Source organism: Camelus ferus, chromosome 2 (genome assembly GCF_009834535.1).
Source record: "Camelus ferus isolate YT-003-E chromosome 2, BCGSAC_Cfer_1.0, whole genome shotgun sequence".
Lineage (NCBI taxonomy): Eukaryota > Metazoa > Chordata > Mammalia > Artiodactyla > Camelidae > Camelus > Camelus ferus.
Window position 1 is genome coordinate 3,527,249 of NC_045697.1, and position 19,540 is coordinate 3,546,788.

General features: G+C 56.3%; 1 protein-coding gene across 9 annotated transcripts in view; it reads right to left on the reverse strand.

Moving 5' to 3' along the window:
• The window catches only part of SORCS2 (sortilin related VPS10 domain containing receptor 2), a 444,813-nt gene that overhangs the window by 266,855 nt on the left and 158,418 nt on the right, over positions 1–19,540 (reverse strand). For 7 of the 9 annotated variants that reach the window (XR_004324677.1, XM_032493427.1, XM_032493461.1 and 4 more), the window contains exon 2: positions 3,226–3,293. Coding sequence is in view for 8 of the 9 variants with exons in the window: in XM_032493427.1 (XP_032349318.1) it covers positions 3,226–3,293 (68 nt within the window). In the remaining variant the exon portion in view is untranslated. Of the gene's footprint in view, positions 1–3,225; positions 3,294–12,864; positions 13,213–19,540 lie in introns of those variants that run through there. The other 2 variants (XM_032493444.1, XM_032493437.1) reach the window with 2 other exon arrangements.

Consider the following 19,540-nt stretch of genomic DNA (forward strand, 5'->3'; position numbering starts at 1 on the left):
ATGGTGGCACCAAAAAGACCTGTCCACGTCCTACCCCAAAGACCGTGCGGGACCTTGTCTGGAAAAGAGGTCTTTGGGCCTCACCCCACCCCTCCCTCCCACCCCATCCTGCACTGATTCAGAGGGGCCCAGCAGCTGAGCGGAGAACACGGCCCACAGGAAAAGGGGCAGAGTGCTGGACCACTGGAGGCGGCCAGGGAAAGACAGTCCAGACACGCAGCCCATGAATTGCAGGATATTTAAAAATGCATTCACCTCAGGTTTCAGGGAGTCATTTCCAGAATGAAAATTCCATACCTGTCATTAAAAATGTATCTACTATGATCACACAAGAGAATTCTTGGGGGGCTTGCTGCAAGTCCAATACGTGTGTCTTTAATAACCGCATTTAACACGGGTCCTCCAGGCACGGGCACTGTGCACCTCCCTCCAAGTGTGCCTGAAATGGCAGAGGGCCGGGTGGTGTCCCGACAAACGACCAATGGCAATCTTTCCACTTCTAAACAAACTCGTTCAAGTCCCAGAACAGAAAGGTCATGAGCAGATGATGCTGGCGAGAGAAAAATGCCGTTGGTAATTAAACACGGAAACTGCCCACCCTCACCAGGAATCGAAGGCGTGCAAATGAAATGGCACGGCCGCCCCTTTGGGCCGGTAGGTTAGCAAGCTGGAGAAAAGTCATCAGCCTGAAGCCGGCCAGGAGGCAGGGCCCAGGTGGAGGGTCGGGTTCCCCATGAAAAAGAATTTGGCGCTGCAGCCCGCCAGCTGTAAATCTGCTCAGGCCGTCTGGCTCTGTAACGGAGCTCCCAGAGCTCCTTCCCGGGGACCAAATGGAAAGGAAACCCACAGGCCTAAATTTCTTACGGCAGCAGAAGGGCTCAGGAATAGAATGAATCAATCTAAAGGGCAAGTGCACGGCCGTAAAAAGATGGTGATGCAGACCATGGTACGACACAGAATAACCAGAAACATGCTGTAGTGTGAAAGAAAGAAGATGCAAGACTTTATTCTGTGTCTAACTGTACAAGGACTCGGCATAAGAGAGAGAAGATAAACAAAGAAAGTAATTGCGCCCGACGGGTGGGGGTGTGGGTGAACTTTTTTGAAATGACTAATGCATTTGTATGTATTTTTAATAAAGGAGAGGAAGCGTCTGAGTAAAAAAGACAGTGATGAGAAAGGAATGTGGAAAATTAAAATCTGTTGATTTGCTTTGGAGAAAAACTAAATTTAGACTGTGTACTATTCTAGGGATGGTCTGTGCGTGATCTCCTTCAGTCCTCCCAAGCTCCCATCCAGGGGTATTTTAGCCCCATTTTACAGACAAGGAGACTGAGGCTCTCGGGAGGAAAAGGAGGCCCTGTGAAGCAGCTCTGAGGTGGGTGGTTGGCTCTGTGGCTTTCCCACTGCTTTTGAAGAGTTCTGCGTCTGGAGGCCTGGTCTCCATGCGGTAGGGCCGGCCACGGTCACTCCCACCCCCACTCCCAGTCCCCAGGAGGACTTGCAGTAAATTGTAACTACATCCAGAAACTCTGTCTGTATAAGCACAGATTACACCGGGAAGGATTTTTCACTATTCAAACAATATTTTTGACATCCTTGCTTCCTCCGCCTCCGGCCGTGCTGAGACATGGCGGGCGGGAGGGGTCGGGCACTGTCACTCTTGGTAGATCAGCAAGTGCTTGTGAAGACCCGGGCTGACAGCAGGAGTCAGGGAATGAGTTAGTCGAGGAATTCTCCTGGGATGAAGAAAAGACGCGAGTGCCTCTCCACCTTGCGGTCAGGGGACCTGTCCTCGGACCACCCTGCCCAGCGAGAGGGAGCCCTCCGGGGGCCGGCCCACCTGTAAGCAGTTCTCCAAGGTGAGTCCTCAGAGGGCAGCCGATGAGATTTCCCTGGGACTTTAAGGCTCACACCACTTTCCACTCTCCTCCCAAACAGTGAAGGTCCTTACCCAACCCTGGAGGGGCATTTTCAAAAGCAATCTCCTTAGTGGATGAGTTGCTTCAAGGCACAAGATTAAAATCTACCAACATTTAAAGAAATGGGGGGTCGTGGCAGGAAACCATCTGTCAGAGACTCCTTTTCCTGAGGCTAGCGATGGACCTGGAAAGCAGGCTGGTGAGTCAGGGAGGTGCACCCACAGCTGAGGGGGGCTGCCTGGAAAAGAAGCGAAGGAAAACTCAAGGCCCAGTACCCACACCCGGCCTCGTCGGCACCAGGGCCCCCAGACCAGCCGGCCCAAGGCGACAACCGCTCCTCACCCAGCAAAGAAAGGACCCGATTCCATGCTCACTTCAGCAAATTCCCAAAGCATCACGGAAATTCCTCAGTAAGAACCAGCAGAATGAACCAAGCCCCTGCACTAAAAGCAAAGCCAAAAGCCAAAAATAATTCAACTCCAGGTGGTTGCACACAACTGAGGAGTCCTGATCAGCCCGTCTCTGTGCTGTCTAGTGGGTTTCACATAGAAAAGTGAATTAATTATTACTAGAGAAACACGTCTTGGAAAGCAAAACAGTTCAACACCCAGAGAAGGTGGCAGTGGCAGGCGGTACCCGGAGAACACAGCATCCTCGCCTGGGAGAAGCTCTGAAACCACAGCCCAAGATGCTGGGAACCTTCCTTCCCCCTTCCCGGGTGAGCAGATGTAAACACTGACGATGATAATAACCAAAATGGTTTCTCAAAGCCTCCTTCTCTCCTCATTTAAAACATCAAAGCGTCTGCCTAACGCCCTTGGACTGAATTCACATTTCACATATAAAGAGATAGCGCCCGTTGTCAGCGGGTTATTTATTGACCGAGCTCTCCGGCTGAGCCAGGAAGCAAGAAAGACGCCCGGACCGTGAGGATAATCGGCGCGTTTGGTGGACTCCAGGAGCCGCGACGGAAGCTCAGAGCACAAGCAGAGGGAATTGTGCGCTGACCTGAATTCACAATGCAAACCCCCTTCCCCCTGAGGGAGGAAAAGAGCAAGGGGAAAAGAACACAGGAAGAAAGGGAAGAAGCTTTCTGAACGGTTGTCTGTTCAGCGCGGCCTGTGCACACTGACAAAGCTCTTAATTAGCCTTCAACTTCTTCTCTAAGCATTTTCTGGCCAAAGAAAAGTTTCAAGGCCTCCAATTCACAGGGGTTGCTCCAGCAGGGCCCTGGGATCTCAGCCTCCGGCCTCAGAGACGCGCAGGTGCATGAGGAGAATGGCCCATCCTTGGGCAGACTTACCGCCACAGAGAACTTTCCAGAACCTTCCCCATGTCTGCATGGTAATACTTCGTCAGGATCAGAATCACCTGTGGCGACAACAAAGACAAAGGCAGAAATCAGTGGGTTTCAAGGTTCCCCAAGAGGATACATCGGTACTCCTCTCACCCAGGATTTGGGGGGGGGGTCTCTCCAACATCAGCTGCCCGGGCCCCTCTCACTTGGTAATTCTGGGAGCCCCGGCCACCTCGCAGCAGAGCACGCAGACACGGCACTGGTTAACGCTCCAAAAACTTGCTCTACTCTGCACAATGGCTTTGGGAACATCCCAGCCCTGTGAGGTCCACCTAGTAGCTGCTGTTCCATAGGGATCATTCAAGCTCAGCCCTGGACAATCTCAAACTGTAGTCAAAGGGATGCCAAGGAAGTGATCCTGGGGAGCACAGAATGCACTGGGCTCTGAACCCACCGGCGCCCTTGAGAACAACCAGCAGCCGGCCAGAAAGAGCTGCTGGGGCTGCTCGGGAGACAAGAGCAGCCCGGGAAGTACGTGCTGGCGTTACACTCCCCGGACGGCGGCTGATGGCAGGGCCAGTGACAGCGGGATGGGAAGACAGACGAGGACAGCGGGGACAGATGGAGGGGGTCCGTAAATCGTCGATGGCACACACACGTTTTGTCGTTGCTAAACTATTCACCACACACCCTGGGCCCTACTTAATAAAGCGTTTTCATTTCCTGCCTGTGCAGGAGATGCAACTGTTTACCAAAATGAAAATAAATGTGGTTAAGAGCAGCCAAAATTCTCCCCCCAAAAACGTACGAACAAAAACAAGGATCAGACTCTGGTGGAGAAAAGAGCGCTGTCCCCAATTACTCCATGAGCCACTGCATTTTCACATACATCAAATTTGCATTTCACTCACTGCCAGTCCCTGTTAGCTGCTCCCAAGATCCCCGTTGCCATGGGAACCCCGGGAGGTAAAATGGGAACACCCCCTGGTCCCCAGCGGGGCCATTAGGCCCGTTAATTTGGGGTCACCGCACTGGCCATCTCCAAGTTTGGGTTGCCTCCTCACGAGCAGGACTTCCTCTGCTCTGCGTCTTTGGGGTGTAGCTGCCGCCAGCAGTTCAGCTGGTTTCTTTCCCTGGTGATTAAAGCGGGGAAGATAGGAGGAGAGGATGTCAAGCGAGACGGGACGGTGTGTGTTTTAGAAGCAGCTATGATTAAAAAGAAAACCCGAGGTCTCTTCAATGGAGGCACGATCAGCCTGCCTTGCTCGGGAACAAAGCGATTTTCTCCTGCCAGGCTCTCAGGCTGCCCGAGTCAAGCGGGAATCCTCTGAAGACTGGGGGTGGCAGCAGAGTGACAGGGCCTGGGCGCGTAGGAGACAAGCGTAGTTTTAACCTATTGATTTATATTTTATAGTGTTGCTGTTCCCAGAGGGGATTTCGAGAAGCCGGAGTGTGACAGCTGGAAGGGACCTCAAAGTCTGTTTAATCCGGTCCCCTCCAGGGTGAAATCCTCAACCCCACATCCTTCTCAAGCACCTGCCATCTGGGCTCTGCTGGCACACCTGGAGGGGCGGGGGGCTCACCCCCACTGCGGCACTCGGGCCCCTCCGTGGGGCGAGTTCAGCCTCCTGGTAACTTCTGCCCCTGGGTGCTGTTTCTACAGGTGTGGACGATCACTGAGCAGGACTGGCTCCCCCTCCCACCCCTTCTGGGCGAGAGTCCCCAGTTACACCCACCCCTTTCATTCTAAGCTCCAGCCATTCCTGGCCATTGCACAAGCTTTTCTTCATCTTGGGACCCTCTTCCCCCACCACCTCTAACTCCTTGGTTAAACCCTACTCAGATCTCAGTCTATTTGATGCCGCCTCCAGAAAGTCTCCCAGGCCCCTCCCAGGGATTCACTGTCTCCTCGAGTTCCTTCTGACCCTGCACTTTCGGCCCCACTGAGAGTTTGGGATCCCGAGGCCAGGACCCAGGTCGTGCTTGCCCAGGGCTGATACAGGAGCCACCCACATGGTCAGCCTGGCGGATGGACAGAGCAGGGCACCCCAGTCTCTGCAGTTGGCAGCAGGAAGGACCCCTTTGTTCTGGGGTCAGACCCTTCAAGCCCCATGTACCTCAATTTCTGGATCTGATGAGGAAATAACACTCAGCGTCCTCCGGGAGGGTGAGGATGAAGTTCTACCCCATCCCTGCCCTGCACACACCCATGTTATCACCCACTGAGGCCACTGACCTGGGGGCACAGGCAAACATGGTTCAGCCACACCCACTCCACCCCCAGGAACCAACGAGGCCACACGTGTTATTGCCTCCATTCAGCAGATGAAGAAACTAAAGCAGAGAAAGCTTAAATACTGTGCCAGAACGACTTGTCCAGTAAGCAGGCGAGCTGGCGTGTCACCCCAGACTGTGACTTCAGAGCTCAGGCTCTTAACGGCCAGGCAGGTTTGGAAGTGAAATATCCCAGGAGCTATTTTTACAGCAACTGGTATGTTACCGCAGCTCTGGGGTGCTTTGATCTGGGCGGGAGAAAAACCCGGAATGTGGGCTGGGGCTTCTGTGTCCTGGCTGTTGCCAAGGGTCTCCCCCGACCCAGAGGCTGCCTGAGCCCACAGGCCCCCAGAGTCCTTAGGGATGGTGGGGAGCATCCAAGGAAAAGACAAGGATTTCAGCTGCCCCTGCCCAAGGGAGGACAGGTCACACTGTCCCTGGTCACCCCCATGTCCCGTTTTCTCACTTCTGGTCCTCCGGGCCTTGGGGCTGGGCAGGCTCCTGGTGGGGGTGCCGGGCACATACTCTGTGCCAACTCAGCACATTAAGAACATCAGCTCACCAGATCCTTTCATGGCCCCATAGGGAGGGGCCGATACTGTTGTTCCCATTTTACTGATGAAGAAACCGAGGCACAGAGCTGTCCAGTGACCTGGCTGACACTTACATGGCAGGAAAGGGGCCTCCTGTCGCCAATCCAGAGCTTCCACTGGCTCCATCTTCAGCCCCACCCTGACTTCTCCGTGGTGCCTGCCTTCCAGGCATGGGATGTGCAGATGCCCCTGGCTCCCTGGCTGCACCCTCAGCCAGGTCCAGCCCAGCAGCCCTCCACCCTGACAGGCCAGGCCATGACCCCAGAGGAGCCAGCCTCTCTGGATTTCCCCAGACCTGCCTGTCCCTGAGGCTGCTGGGCTGGACGCTCTGTGATGGCAGGGCTGAGTTCTACTCTGATCCACCCTAAATTCCCAGAGCTCAGCACAGAGCAAAGTTCGCCAATGTCTGTTGAGTGAGTGAACGATTGAATGAGTCGGTGAGTAAGTGAATGAACAGCCCTGCACAGGAGGGAGCAGCCAGGACCCGTCCTTCAGGCCAAGGCACAGCCAAGCCCGCCACCAGGTGCCTGTGGCCCCCCCAGAGCCCCTCCGCCTGGACCGCCCTGCCTCTGACCCCAGTGACACCACGCAGGGCTGTGAGACACGCCCTGTCCTTGAGGCCCAAGACTCACTCAGGCCATGCCCATCCTAGCCCTCAGGCTCAGGAACCGGTGGGTGTGAGACCCCACTTCCTTTCCCAGCGAGAGCCCAACCAGGCAGCCGGGCTGGTGGGCCGGCATCAACCTGTGCAGACGCCTGGGCCCTGTGCTCAGGGGCCCCTGCCCTGGGTTTAATGCTCTGCTGTCATCGTAATTCATTAAAAAGTCTGAACAAGGGCCCCAATTTTTGTTATGAACTGGACCCTGTGAATATCGTAGCTGGTCCCCAGGCGGCTGTCCACTCCTCTGATGTTCCTGAGTTTCAGTGCCCCACTGGCCCCCCTGATGCATGGGAGAGAGCCTGTCTGTTGAACACCCAGTTCCACTCTGTCTTCCTGGTCAGGGAAGCAAGGAAGGCAGGCCAAGGAAGGAGGCCCATGTGGGCATCAGATGGAAAACCTGAACCCATGGGAACCTGGGACAGTTTCACCCAGTGCCTCACACTAGAAATGGGGAAAGGGCTCAGCGGGGCAGACCCCAGTCCCCAGAGAGCCCCGTCCAGGGCCCAGCCACCACACCCACTGCCCCTCGAGTTATTCCAGGGACGGGCCAGGTGGACCGCACCAGCCTGCTCCCTCAGTACAGGCTGGCCGAGGGCTCGCTCCTTAACAAGAAAAGGAAACCCTGGCGTCCACGCTCAGCTCAAGGAGAGACCCTTGGGTGGGCAGCGGAGCCCCCACCCCCATCACCAGCAGCCTGTCTCCTGCCTCCACTCCACAATTCCTTTCCAAACCCAGTGGTGAGTCATTCAACACGCTCTTCTCTCTTCTCTCCAATGAGCTTGTTAGATTCTCTTTGCAACAGGCGTGGGGCCTGGGTCTCAAAGCTCCTAGAAGGGGCTTATGGTAACAGCCTGGTAGCTGGAGGAAGCCACGCCCACCAGCTGAGAACCCCGATGTGTCATTAACAGATCTGTCACTCTGAGGGGAGGCTGGTTTGGGGCAAGTCTCGGCGCCCAGGGCTGACGGAGGCCAATGGCACGCAGTGAACACCCCACCTGCAGACAGCGGTCACTGTTTCCGTTTCCCTATCAGGTCCCACTGGTGCTACTGACAGCTTCTCAGACGGATTAAAACAAGACAATGTGGGTGCAGAGCAGTGGGACAACCCTGGCGGGTCAGTTAAACCCTCTGAGCCTCAGTTTCCTCATCTGTGAGATGAGGCTGATTCACATAGACATCACTGGGCTGCTGGGAGGGTGATGTCCATCCACATGAATTTATACCAGAAATCAGGGCACAGAAGTGGGAGCTAAGGCCCTGCCCCCTGAGCGGCCATTGGCATGTTTTGAGATCAGCTTTTTCTATAATCCTGGGTCAGATTCACAAGAACATCACCACTGATGGGAAGTCAGTGGCGCCTCTTCCCCTCAGGCGGCATTCAGCCAGGTCGGAGTCAGCACGGCGTTGCCGACCAGAGGCATGGGCTCCTGCAGGGACCGGGTGCTGAGCTGGGAGCTGGTTCAACCCTGGCGCCTGCGTGGGTTTCACCAAGTTTGCCATTAGGGGAGCTCAGAGCTGCCACCTAAAATGTGCCCCTCTTGGGACAAGAAACACCCAGATCACCTCCAATTTAGGGCCCTGACCTTCAAAACAGCCAGCGGGAAAGGACTTTGAAGCAGCCTTACACTTGTGTGCCTTCCAAGAGCTCAAGAATAATCAGAAAAAAATAACACATATTCAGGCTCAACTCCGTTGTCAGTCAATAAGCCCGTAGCACCAAACAAAAACAAAAACAAAAACAAAAACAAAAACAAAAAAAATCGTGGGGGAAGGCAGCAAGAACTCCGGGCTAATTGTGAACTCTGAAATCAACTTCCCAACAGAAAAAGGGAAAATTTAGAGTTGGCCTGTGAGGACCTAGAAGGCCCGCCTATGTCACTGATATCCTCCAGGCCTAGCAGGGCAGGGCCAGCTACAGCGTGGTCTAGTCTGGAGCCTTGCTGCTCCCAGTGGGGTCTGGTCCGGCCACACAGGCTCCCCAGGAGCTCCTAGAAATTCAGAACCTGGGTGAGGCCCCACCCTAGACCTGCTGAATTTAGGCCCCACCCTAATCTGTGTTTTAACCTTTGAGAAGCTGCACTGGCAGGTCCCCACCCTTAAAAAGTCCTGGGGCCCCACTTGCTCAACTACATGAGAAACTGCATCTCCTTGTATCACTCAAGAGGGCTCTGTCCTCTCCATCCTCATGCTGCTGACCTGTTCCTACTGACCTGGCAGCAAACACACACCATACTCAGGTACGTGCTCACTGCCATGCTTTTCAGTCACCCCAGGGCCTTTGCATATGCTGATATCTGTACTTAGAACGCTCCTCTGCCCCTCTGTACTGTCTGCCTCTTGCTATTGAGTGAATTAATTAATTGAAAATAGGCTCCAAAAAGGCAAGACCATCTCCTGGGGTGGCCTTTCCCCACCCCCACCTCACCAGTCCACTTGTCCAGCTGTGAAAGTTGACTGTGGAATGTGTATGACTTTCTATCATCTTGGAACACCAGAACTTGTGGGTTTAGGAGCCCACCTTGGGACTGAGGCCAGAAAGGGGAAGGATCCATCCCAGGGCCATGTGGCAGACATGCCACCTGGCAGAACCCTCCTCCTGCGTCTGCATAGTGGTATACTGCCCCTCATAGGAGAGATGCTGAGGGTGGGAAGGAGGGCAGGGGCTTTCCCCAAAACATCCGGTGATGATAGTAATAACAGCAAATGCTTATACAGCACTCACTCCACACCTTACATGCACCAAATGCCTCATGACAGATGAACAAACCGAGAAACAGAAAGAACACAATGGCCCCAAGATCATAACAGCTTGTCCATGGTGGGCCTTGGATGAGAGAACAAGTAAAACATATCAGGAATCATATGTTAGGAAGAAAAAAAGGGAGGTCAAAAAAGAAGGCAGAGAATAAGATTTTTTTATGGTGACTTCGAGTATTCATTCAACAAACAGTCTAATCTCTCAACTTGCCAGACATGTAGATCCATAGAGAGAAAGCCAGCCAGCATCCCCAGGGCCTGTTGACAGTGACATTCCCTCTGCACATAAGCTTCCAGGATGCTCACAAGAGCACTGCCAAGGTGTAGGTATGTGTTTCACTCTCTGTAAACACACATTCATGTGCAGAAAGGGTTACATGCAATCCACGCTCAGGGATCTCCACATAAGATTTTATGGAGAGACTGCTGATACACCCACACACCAAGGATGCTTCCTGTACTAAGCTTGGAGCTAAAGGCACCCTCCTGGGAGAGCCTTTGTGGAGGCCTGATCCAGCCAAGGCATCTTATACCCTGTTCCAGAAAGGATGAGCATCTCAGAGAGGCCATGGGGGTCTTGCTGGGCCCCAGCGGGGGCTGGTGTAGCAGGAGCTGCCTGTGGTATAGAAGGCCTTGGCTTGTTACATCTGCCCCACTGCTGGTTATGCCCCAGCGCCTGCGCAAACCCTGTGTGCCTTTGAGTCTCAGTTTACTCATCTAAAAAATGGAGGGAAAGTCCCTGCTCCACCTTCCCTCACCTCACTGAAAGGGGACAGTGTATCAAAGGATGGATATCAAAGGATTTTAAAACCTGTACCACGCTGTCCCGGGAGGAAGGCTGATCATCAAGACACAAGATGATGTCATTGCCTGAAAAATCACCCAAATGCTCACAGTGAATTGGGAACTTGAGCAGTTTCATGAGAGACACCACCTGTTCTCAGAAGACGCCCTCCAGGGGCCCCAGAGGGGTCTGGACGCAGCCCAGTTACATGTAACGAGGCGCACAGTCCCCTGCAGAGGGAACATGGGTTCTCAGTGAGGGTCCCTTGCTCTGGGCAAAGAGGCTGACCCACAGCTGGTGGTGAGGAAAGCAAGGATGTGAGGGTGACCCTCCCGCGTGAAGCCCCGCTGGAGGACCCGGGGCTGCGGCCTCAGCCCGGCAGGGCCTCTGCGGGAGGGCAGCTGACTGGCTGGCCGCATGTGAGGCCCGTGGGCACCTCCTCACCTTGAGCCTCAGACCTGCCTCGTATCCCCCAGCGTGCTCGTCCGTACTGGGGGGTGACGCAGGGCTCGGCAGACTCCTCACCCAACAGCAGAGCTGTTCTTGGGCCTATGTCCTGAGGCTGGAGACCTCCTACCAGTCAAGCCCGGGTGGGCCCTGGGGTCCTCGTTATCCGCACTTGGGAAGATGTGAGTCCAGCGAGGTAAAGGCTGAACCACAACGGAGGGGAAGAGCCGCAGGCAGGAGGGGCGGGAACAGGAACCGCTCACGAAGGAGCCTCGGACGCGCTGCGGCGAGGATACAGCACCAGCAGAACCACAGCCCATCCACCGTGGCCCGGCCACTCTGGGGAGCACTTCTCTGGAAGTCCCTGTGCACGTGGACTGATGGCTGTCCAAAGTCACTGCCCGAGATACTGTTAATAACATCTAAAGACCAGAAATAACCTGCAGGCCGGCCACTCGCCGGTGCATAGCCACCACGGGGACACCACGCAGCCGGTCCAGGTGGGGGGATGCGTCCGGGAGAAGGGGCAGGGGGCCGGGATGGCTGCTCAGGGAGAGGAGCCAGGGAAGAATAGTGCTGTGTCCCTTTTGAGGGAGGCAAAGCCACTGCACTGAGCACTTCAAAATGGTTAAATGATGGGTTTTATGCTACTCGAATTTTGCTTCGATTAAAAAAATGAGAAAGGGCAGCGGTAGAGCACGTGCCTCTCGTTGCACCAGGTCCTGGGTTCGATCCCCAGGACCCCCACTAAATAAATAAGTAAAACCAGTCACAACACTCCCCCCCCCAAAAAGAGGGGGATAACGCTCTATATCCATTTCCGCTTGAAGACGTGTGATGGCACGGTGGAGGGAAACATAAAAACCTTTTTAGTGTGGTGCCCTCTGTAGGGAGAGGGTGGCAGGAGGGACGGGGAGGTCTTCCCTGGACACCTCTCACTACCTGCAACCCTTTGAACCACCGGCTTTATCAGCCATTCCACCTCCAGCATCAGGGGCGTGTGTGAACATGTGTGTCACTGTGGGCCCCGAGGCCACTCCAGGGTGTGTCGCCTCCAATGAAGGATGCCCTCATGTCTGGCCACGGTCCTCCCTCCCACCCTCAAAACATGAGACAGATGCTCATTTTCATGCCAGTGCAGGCTGGCATGCATGGTGGGCGAAGACTAGACCCTGAGGAAAGCATTCAGTTGGTGCTCAATAAATGTCCGCTTTCTTTCCCCCAGTGAAGGCCACTGAGAAATCCCTTCCTACCTCAGCCGGGCTGCCCAGGCCCTGAAGCAGCTCCCTCAGGGAAGCACCGTCCTTCCCACGTCCCAGATTAGAAGCTGAGGTGGGAGGGGACAGTGGCCACCCCAAAGGCGCACTCGAGAGACAGCAGAGCTGGAGGTTTGAGGCCAAGACTGTGGATCTTTCTAGAAGAGCCCCCTGTGGAGCTCTTCCCAGCCTGAGCAAGAGAGGAGGGGGCTTCCTGCTGACCCACAAGCCAGATGGACCGGCCGAAGCCCCAGGCCCCCAGGAAGGCCCCTGGGCTCGGCGCTGGGCGCCTCCACCCGGGATGAATCCCTCACAGGGAAGTCGGTTCCATTTAAGAGAAACCGACTCTGCGTTTATTCACCAGGGGGAGGGATCCTGCTAAGACCGCGGAGGGGAGAGAGAGGGAGCCCGTTAGGCTCAGAAGGCCACGTGGCGGGTGCTGCTTCTCCAAAGTCAGGCTCGGTCAATCCCACCAACGCGCTGCAGACCCCCAGGGCTGCCGGCTCAGGCCACTGGCCGGCGCTGACTCACTGCTGCCACCCCCCCCACCACCACCACCACTCCGTGAAGCCCTCCCTGATGCTCCAGGCTGGCGGAATCCCACACGCCCTGGGAGCCTCCCTGGAGGTTCTCATGCCCACGTGGACCAAGGAAGTACTTGTCAAAGCTGTTGGCCTTCCGTCCACGGGGCAGATTCCCAAGGTGCCCGCAGCTGCCAGCTCTCCCTCCTGAGGCAGTGCCCCAGCCCCTGGCTCCAGGCGACTCCGCAGAGCCTGGAGGACTTCACGGGGGGAGGACCATGTTCCCAGAGCCCGAAGGGTCGGGTCTGAATCCTGTCTCCACAACGTCTGAGCCGTGTTCCCCTGGCCTCACCTCTTGGAGCCTCGAGTTCCTCACCTGTGACACGGAAGCGATGCTGCCGGCTTCCAGAGCTGGAGCGAAGACGCAGTGAGTCTGGCGGGGCGCAGTGAGCACGGCGCTTAGGCTCTGGGCTAGGGCTAGGGCGAGGCTTGTGGGCAGGGCCGGGGGAGGGTCTGGGATTAGAGTCAGTGTGAGGTTTAGGGTGGAGATTAGGCTTGGGGGTAGGGTTGGGTTTAAGGTTCGGGTACAAACAGGGTTACAGTAAGCGCTAGATGCAGGTTGGGGCTGGGCAGGAGTCGGCATGTGCTGTCTCCAGGAAGTACTGTTTTGTATCTCCTGGTCTGGCCAGTGCTTGTTTAGTGTGAGAAACATCATGTGTAGATGAGGTGTAGGTGAGATGCTGCTGTGTACACTGAAATACTCTGAGAAGTTTGTAAATCAACCCGTCAGCGGTCAGACCTACCTACTCACCACCATAGGCACATCTGGCCACCTCTGGGCCCATCCTTCTGCCTCCCCTGGCACAGACCCCTGTACCTCTCCACCTACAGGGCCAGCATAGCTGCCACCTCCTCCAGGAGGCCCTCCAGGATGTTTCCAGACTAGGTTGCTGGCTTTTGATGATACCCACTTTTCCCTCAGCAGGCATGCTCTTTGGGGGCTGGGCCCCATCCCCCCACCACCTGCTCTGCCCTGAATCCCAGCACTAGGGTGAGGCCCACTGCAGGGAAAGGTGCACCGCTGTGGAGCCGGCCCAGCCTGCACGTGAACCCTCACTGCTGTGTGGTGCCCTCCCGCTCTAGCATCACTTCCTTGTCTGCAACACTGGAGGACAACGGCCACACGTCTCCGAGCAGCTGAGCTGATGAAGTGTGATCACATGTGCAGAGGGCCTGGCACGCTGCCTGTCTCGACCAAGGAGGGCTGGACAAATGACCGTCCCTTCCCTCCTCAACAACCAGGGTGAGACAGAGGCCGGCCGCCCTCGATGATGCCATGCCTCGGGCTGAGTCACCTGGCCCCAAATAGGGTCCCTTTCTTCCCACAAAGCCGTGACCTCATCTGGCCATTCTGTCTTGGCTGCCAGGGCCCCGGCGGTGGCCCAGCTAGAGGAGCGGAAGTCGGAGCAGCCCAGCAAGCCCGCCTCACTCCATCTCGCTGGGGTGACCGTGCAGCCTCCCCCACTGCCCCCGACACTTAGGAAAGGCGAGAGCAACAGGCTACCGCTTCCAGGAGCAGGGGAGGCTCTGGGAAGAAAAGACAGCTTTCTGCAAATGCAGAAGGCAGATGACCCTTCAGAAAGTCCCTCGTTTCAGAAGCTTTTGCCAAGACGAGGCAATCTGAGGACAGCATTTTGAATCCAAGGGCAGGACAGCATGTGGGGGGTTGGGGAGGGCAGAGGAGGGTTTCTGACAAGGGTCTGGGGTGGGAGGGCATGCATTCCTCTCCCTTCCAGGAGGAATGATGTGGGTGCATAGAAAGAATGTTGGCCAAACAAGGCAGACGGGGCAGCATGGATCTGAGCACACACGCCCATCAGAACAGCAGCAACGGCGGGCTCCCTCCGCGTTATGGGAAGGCCCTGCCCAGGCGTCCCCAGGACGTGGGGGCCAGACACGGGCCGGGATGTAAGAAAAAAAGACGTTGGAGGCAAGAAAAAGAACAACTCACCGGAGCCGTGGACTTGAACCTGTGACCCCACCCACTAGTGGCCACGACCCCTTGTCCCTGGGAGAGACAGTAAGATGCAGGGTCCCCCAAAGCAGGGTCCTCGGGGGCTCTCCTGGCCCCTGTGGTGTCCATGCTGGCGGGACACTCATCACCCAGAGCAGCGGAAGTGCCGTCATCCGCAAAGGCACGTGTGGCCCCTAAAGTCCCCTAACCCCATTTCCTTACGCAGCTGCCCAGCCTCCTGGGGAGGCAGGTGTGGCTTTGAGACCAACATCTGGCCCACAGAGCCCACAGCACATGGGCAGCAGCCGTGTGCATCCCCTGCGTGCCTGAGCCAAGAAAACCTCCTCTTTATCCTCACTGGTCATTGAAATAATATTGATTTACTCTGTCCTGGGCCCTGTGCTAAGCACTTGACAGGCATCATCTGATTTAATCCTCCTCATAGCCCTGGTGGCTGGGAACCGCTTTGTCCCCATTTTGCAGGTGTGGAAGTTGAGGCACACTGGAGCAGGGGTCTGCTTGCCCCAAGCCCAGTACTGTGATTCCACAATGTGGCCCCAAGGCCCCCGGGGGACTGGCTGGGAGAAAGGAGGCCCTTCGCCCCGGGCATCCCTCTGTGACCAAATGCCCATCCCCAGCTTTGGCCTCGGAGGTGCCCAATCCAATGCGTGCAGAGCTTCCCCCTCTGCAGTGGACGCCCGGGGCTCACGGCCCCCAGTGCTGCCCAAGGGCGATGCTCTCCCTGGCTCAGCGCTGTATGCTCCGTGCTGACAGGCTCTCCCTGGCCTTGGTGGGTCGGGCCGGGAGCCAGGCTGGGCTGGGGGCTGCCAGGGTGGCCGTAGCACCCCTCCCGTCCCAGCTTGCCATGACCCAGCCAGGTCCCCAGTAGACACTCGGCCCATGAGCTTTGCACTGGATGTTTTACAGTTCCAGTCTCGCCACTCCTCTGAAAGCCCTCGTCCAAACAAAAAGCTACATGAAGGTTGATTTATTCCCAAGGCCTCAAAACGACTGCACAGACTGACTCCAGGAGCATCCGGAGCCCGGTCTCCAGCCTCGCCTTTGTGTCAGCACGTGTCAGGGGTTGGGGAATGAATGAGGGGACGAATGAACTAGTGCTGGCCAGGCAGAGGACGTGCCAATCAGGCAGGACCTGCCAATCAGGGAGGACCCGCCCACCTTGAACTGGCCCCGCCCCTTCACACCTGGCCTGCAGGTTTATCCCACTCTTCTTGTCTTGGCCTTCAGCTTCCTGTTCCTGTAACATCCCTGGCCTCCCCCGTCCTCCTCCCCTAACCGGGCAGGCACACTTCCGCTCCTCCCAGGGACGCCCCGCAGGCGTGTCTATCTGGGAAGACTTCTGGAGCCCTCTGCCCACCTCCAGTGAAGGCTGGTGCCCCCGCTGGGCCCCGACAGACCCTGGATGTGATGGACTGAATGCTGCCCCCAAAGTATGTCCACCTGGAGCCTGTGTATGTGACCGTTTTTGGGAAAAGGGCCTTTGAGGATGTAACTGAAGATGGAGATGAGATCTTCCTGGATTATGTGAGGGCCTGAAACCCCGTGACAAGTGTCCTTATGAAGAAAAGGAGAGCTGACTCAGGGAGAAGGCCAAGGGAAGATGGAGGCAGAGATCAGGGTGACACGTCTACCAGCCAAGGAACCCCAAAGATGGCCGGCACACCCCCCTAGAGCTGGGAGAGGGGCCTGGAACAGAGCCTCCCCCTCAGCCTCAGAGGGAACTAGCCCTGCCGACCCTGCGATCTTGGACGTCTGGCCCCCGGCACGGGGAGAGAATACATTCCGGTTGTCCAACCACTCAGTGTGCAGTCATCTGTACGGTGGCCCTAGGACACTGACGCAGGCACAGGCATTTTCCAGACGAGGCCACTGAGGCTCAGCTTGTTGGAGGTGACAGCTGCGAACAGGCCGGGCTGGGGTCTCCACCGGGGGCTGCCTGACTCCACAGTTAGGCATTCGTCCCACCGCCCCAGGCGCCCCTTCAGAGGGGCCTCAGCCAGGAGGAGGAATTGGGAGGCTCCACACAGCAGCTCAGCCCCCAGGGGTCCCTACTCACCCCCTCCCCAGGGTCCCCCCAGGTTAATGGCAGGTTCCCCACCGTGGCTGGTGCCTGAACAGAGAGCTAGAGGGAGAAAGCCCGGCGCCCCCGCCAGCCAGCCGCCCTTCACAGGCACGAAGCCCAGTGTCCCAAAGAGAAGAGAGCTGAGAACCAAGTTTGAAAGGACCCCTATAAATCAAAATCAGTCGGCAGGAAATAAATGTAGGAACATTACTGATCTATGGAAAACGGCATTTTTACATCAAATCTGTTTAAGAGATAATGTGAATTTTAATAGGTGGGTCCTGGTAGACTTCTCCACCTCGGCTGTCCTTTAAAAATATCGTTTACTCTCCATTTCTCATGACCTGACATGACTGAATTTTAATTTCACTTTTCACTCCTTTTTAATAATCACTGTAAGTAAAAATTTTAATGAAATTGTGGGATTTTTTTCTTTTAGCCTTTGCTGTTCAAAACAATGCTTGTGTGTCTACCTGAAAGAGTTGGCGTTTTTCAGATCTGTTTATGGTAATAAAAGGTAATTGGATGAGCCGTTATGCTGCGGGGCCGCACTTCTCAAGACATAAAACGTGCGCCGGGGTGTCTCCTGGAGGTGGGTGGAAGTTGCTGATCCTGTTTTTGAAACAAAAATGCCTCCCCAGGCTCCAGTGCCCCCCCCCCACCAGTTCCCAGTCAGAAAAGCACGTGTTCACTCCTTCCAGGAATTTCTCTTTGGAAGCGATGCTGTCACATCAGAACAGGGGAGCCGGGAGCAAAGGGAAAGCAGGTGATGAAAGAGAGAGCCTTTGGCTGCATCTGACAGGGAAGGCCCAGATTCTGGCCACAGCAGCCCCTAAACAAGGTCGCTTGGCCTTAAGGAGTCCAGGCAGGCCGGTCGCCCACCAAGGCCCGTCCCTCAGAATTGCCAGGAAGGAAGGGGGCTGGTGGATCAGACACCAGCTTGGGAGGAAGCCACCAGGGACCATCTGAGCTGTGTGAAGACTAATTTATCTTCTGAGAAAGCCGGGGGGAGGGACCATTCTGTCCCTGTTCCTGGAATCCACTCCTCTTAGCCATCTGGGGTCCAAAATGACTTCGGGGGGCCTGAGGCACTGGGCCCTCGTGGGCCACTTCCTCCATAAAAACATATTAACAATTCCATTTTACAGCTGCAGTGGTATAAAAAAGAATATATTCATATTATATATCAAAACATTTCCCTGACTTAAAAATTTATTTCTCGTCTTCTGAATTTAAAGGAAATTAAAACATTTTTGTGGGTCTTTAAATGTCTCTGGCACAGAGCCCTATGTCTGCAGGAGACTCCCACCTGCCCACCAGAGCCCAGCCCCCTCCCTCCTCCCTCCCTGGACCCCTGGGCAGCACCCCAGCCCACCCTCCAGACCTGCAGTCTGACCCCCCGCAGTGACTGCACACTGGGTCCCAAGTGCAAGCGGTCAGTGATACCTGCCCTCTCACCTAAAGGACGGTGACTTTGACATCTCCTCTGGAGGAGGCCCCTGTTAAAGAGCTCAGGACAGCTATAAACATCCAGGCACATGGGCACAGTTTTCCACCCTATTTCAGGATCTACAGACCAGTCTGAGACCCAGTCAGTCTACGGGACCAATAAGCCCTTTCCATTTGCCCGGCGGGGTGGACAGGAGATCGGTTTCAAGCTCCTCTCGTGGCCTTGACCAGTCTCGGGGCCCTATCTGAGGGGCCTGGTCTCTGCCTCACTGGGCCAACAGATGTGGGCACAGCCTGGAGATGTCACTGGGGAACTCACTTCACAACCAGTGATGCTACATGAATGCAAATGAGGATGGTGAGGCCCACTCCCAGGCACGGGCACCCCTTCCTCCCCCCAGCCTCCCACTGCCTGGACCCCTTCCTGGCAGACAAGGTCTGCGGGACCAAGACCCCCATCACTCCTGCACTCAGCTCCAGGCACCAGCTTTGCCCTGCTTTGGGGGCCTGGCTCACCCCACTCCTGGCCCTGAAATGCTTCTTCCAACCCACATGACGCCACCCACCCTTCAGGGTCCTCCAGAGGCCTCGGGGCCTCTCTTGTCTCAGGCTTTCCCGGTGATGCCGAGTCTTGTGACCTGAGTCACTTTCACCCTCGCATCCTACCCTCGTTCCCCAGCATGCTTCCTCCCCCCGGGTGGGCGTGGTGCCCACAGCTCTGGCATCGGGAGGGGCCGGTGCTGTGAAGGCAGTCTGTTCCTCATCATCACTGCTGACTGCGTGGCATCCTGCCTCCTCCGACAGGTCCCCGCGGGGGCCGTCCCTCCTGGGGAACCGGGACCAAGGGTTTGCCCATCCTGCCGCCCCGGCGCTTGGCACACAGTAGGTCCTCCAGCTGCAGGTGGCTGCAGGCCAGAGCTGGTGCTGTCGCGGCAGAAGAGGGCGGGGATGACCCTGTGCCGCCCATCAGGACATCTCGGGAGACTTAGAGCTACGAGTGTCCCTGTACTGGGGCACGCTTTCAAAGATGGTTTAAATCACACTTTGCCTAAGAAAGGGTGGGGGCAGCCGGAGGCTGGCTTCCTTTTGCATCCAGACCCCTCTCACTCACCCACCCTCCGCCAGAGCTGCCACTCTTGTGGGGGAATCAGCCTTCACCAGGGAGGAGGACGAGGAAGATGGCTGTGGGCAAGTGGGCCTTCTGCTAGAAGGGGATCTTTCAGGTGCAGCTGCCGTGGGGAGGCCTTTGGCATCCTCCGTGGAGAGGCTGCCCCTAGCGCCCGATGGCTTTGAGCATCGCCTGCTCCCTCGGGGCTCACGTCCCGGCTCCGGGCTCCATGTCTCTCTCAGAGTCCCTGTGCCAACACTCTCTCAGCTGGGCCTCAGGTCAAGGTGGCCACCCTGTCCCATCCAAACAGGGCCAGGAATCCCCATCAGCATCAGGCAGCCACGCGGTTCAAGAAACCCACGTCTGACCATTCA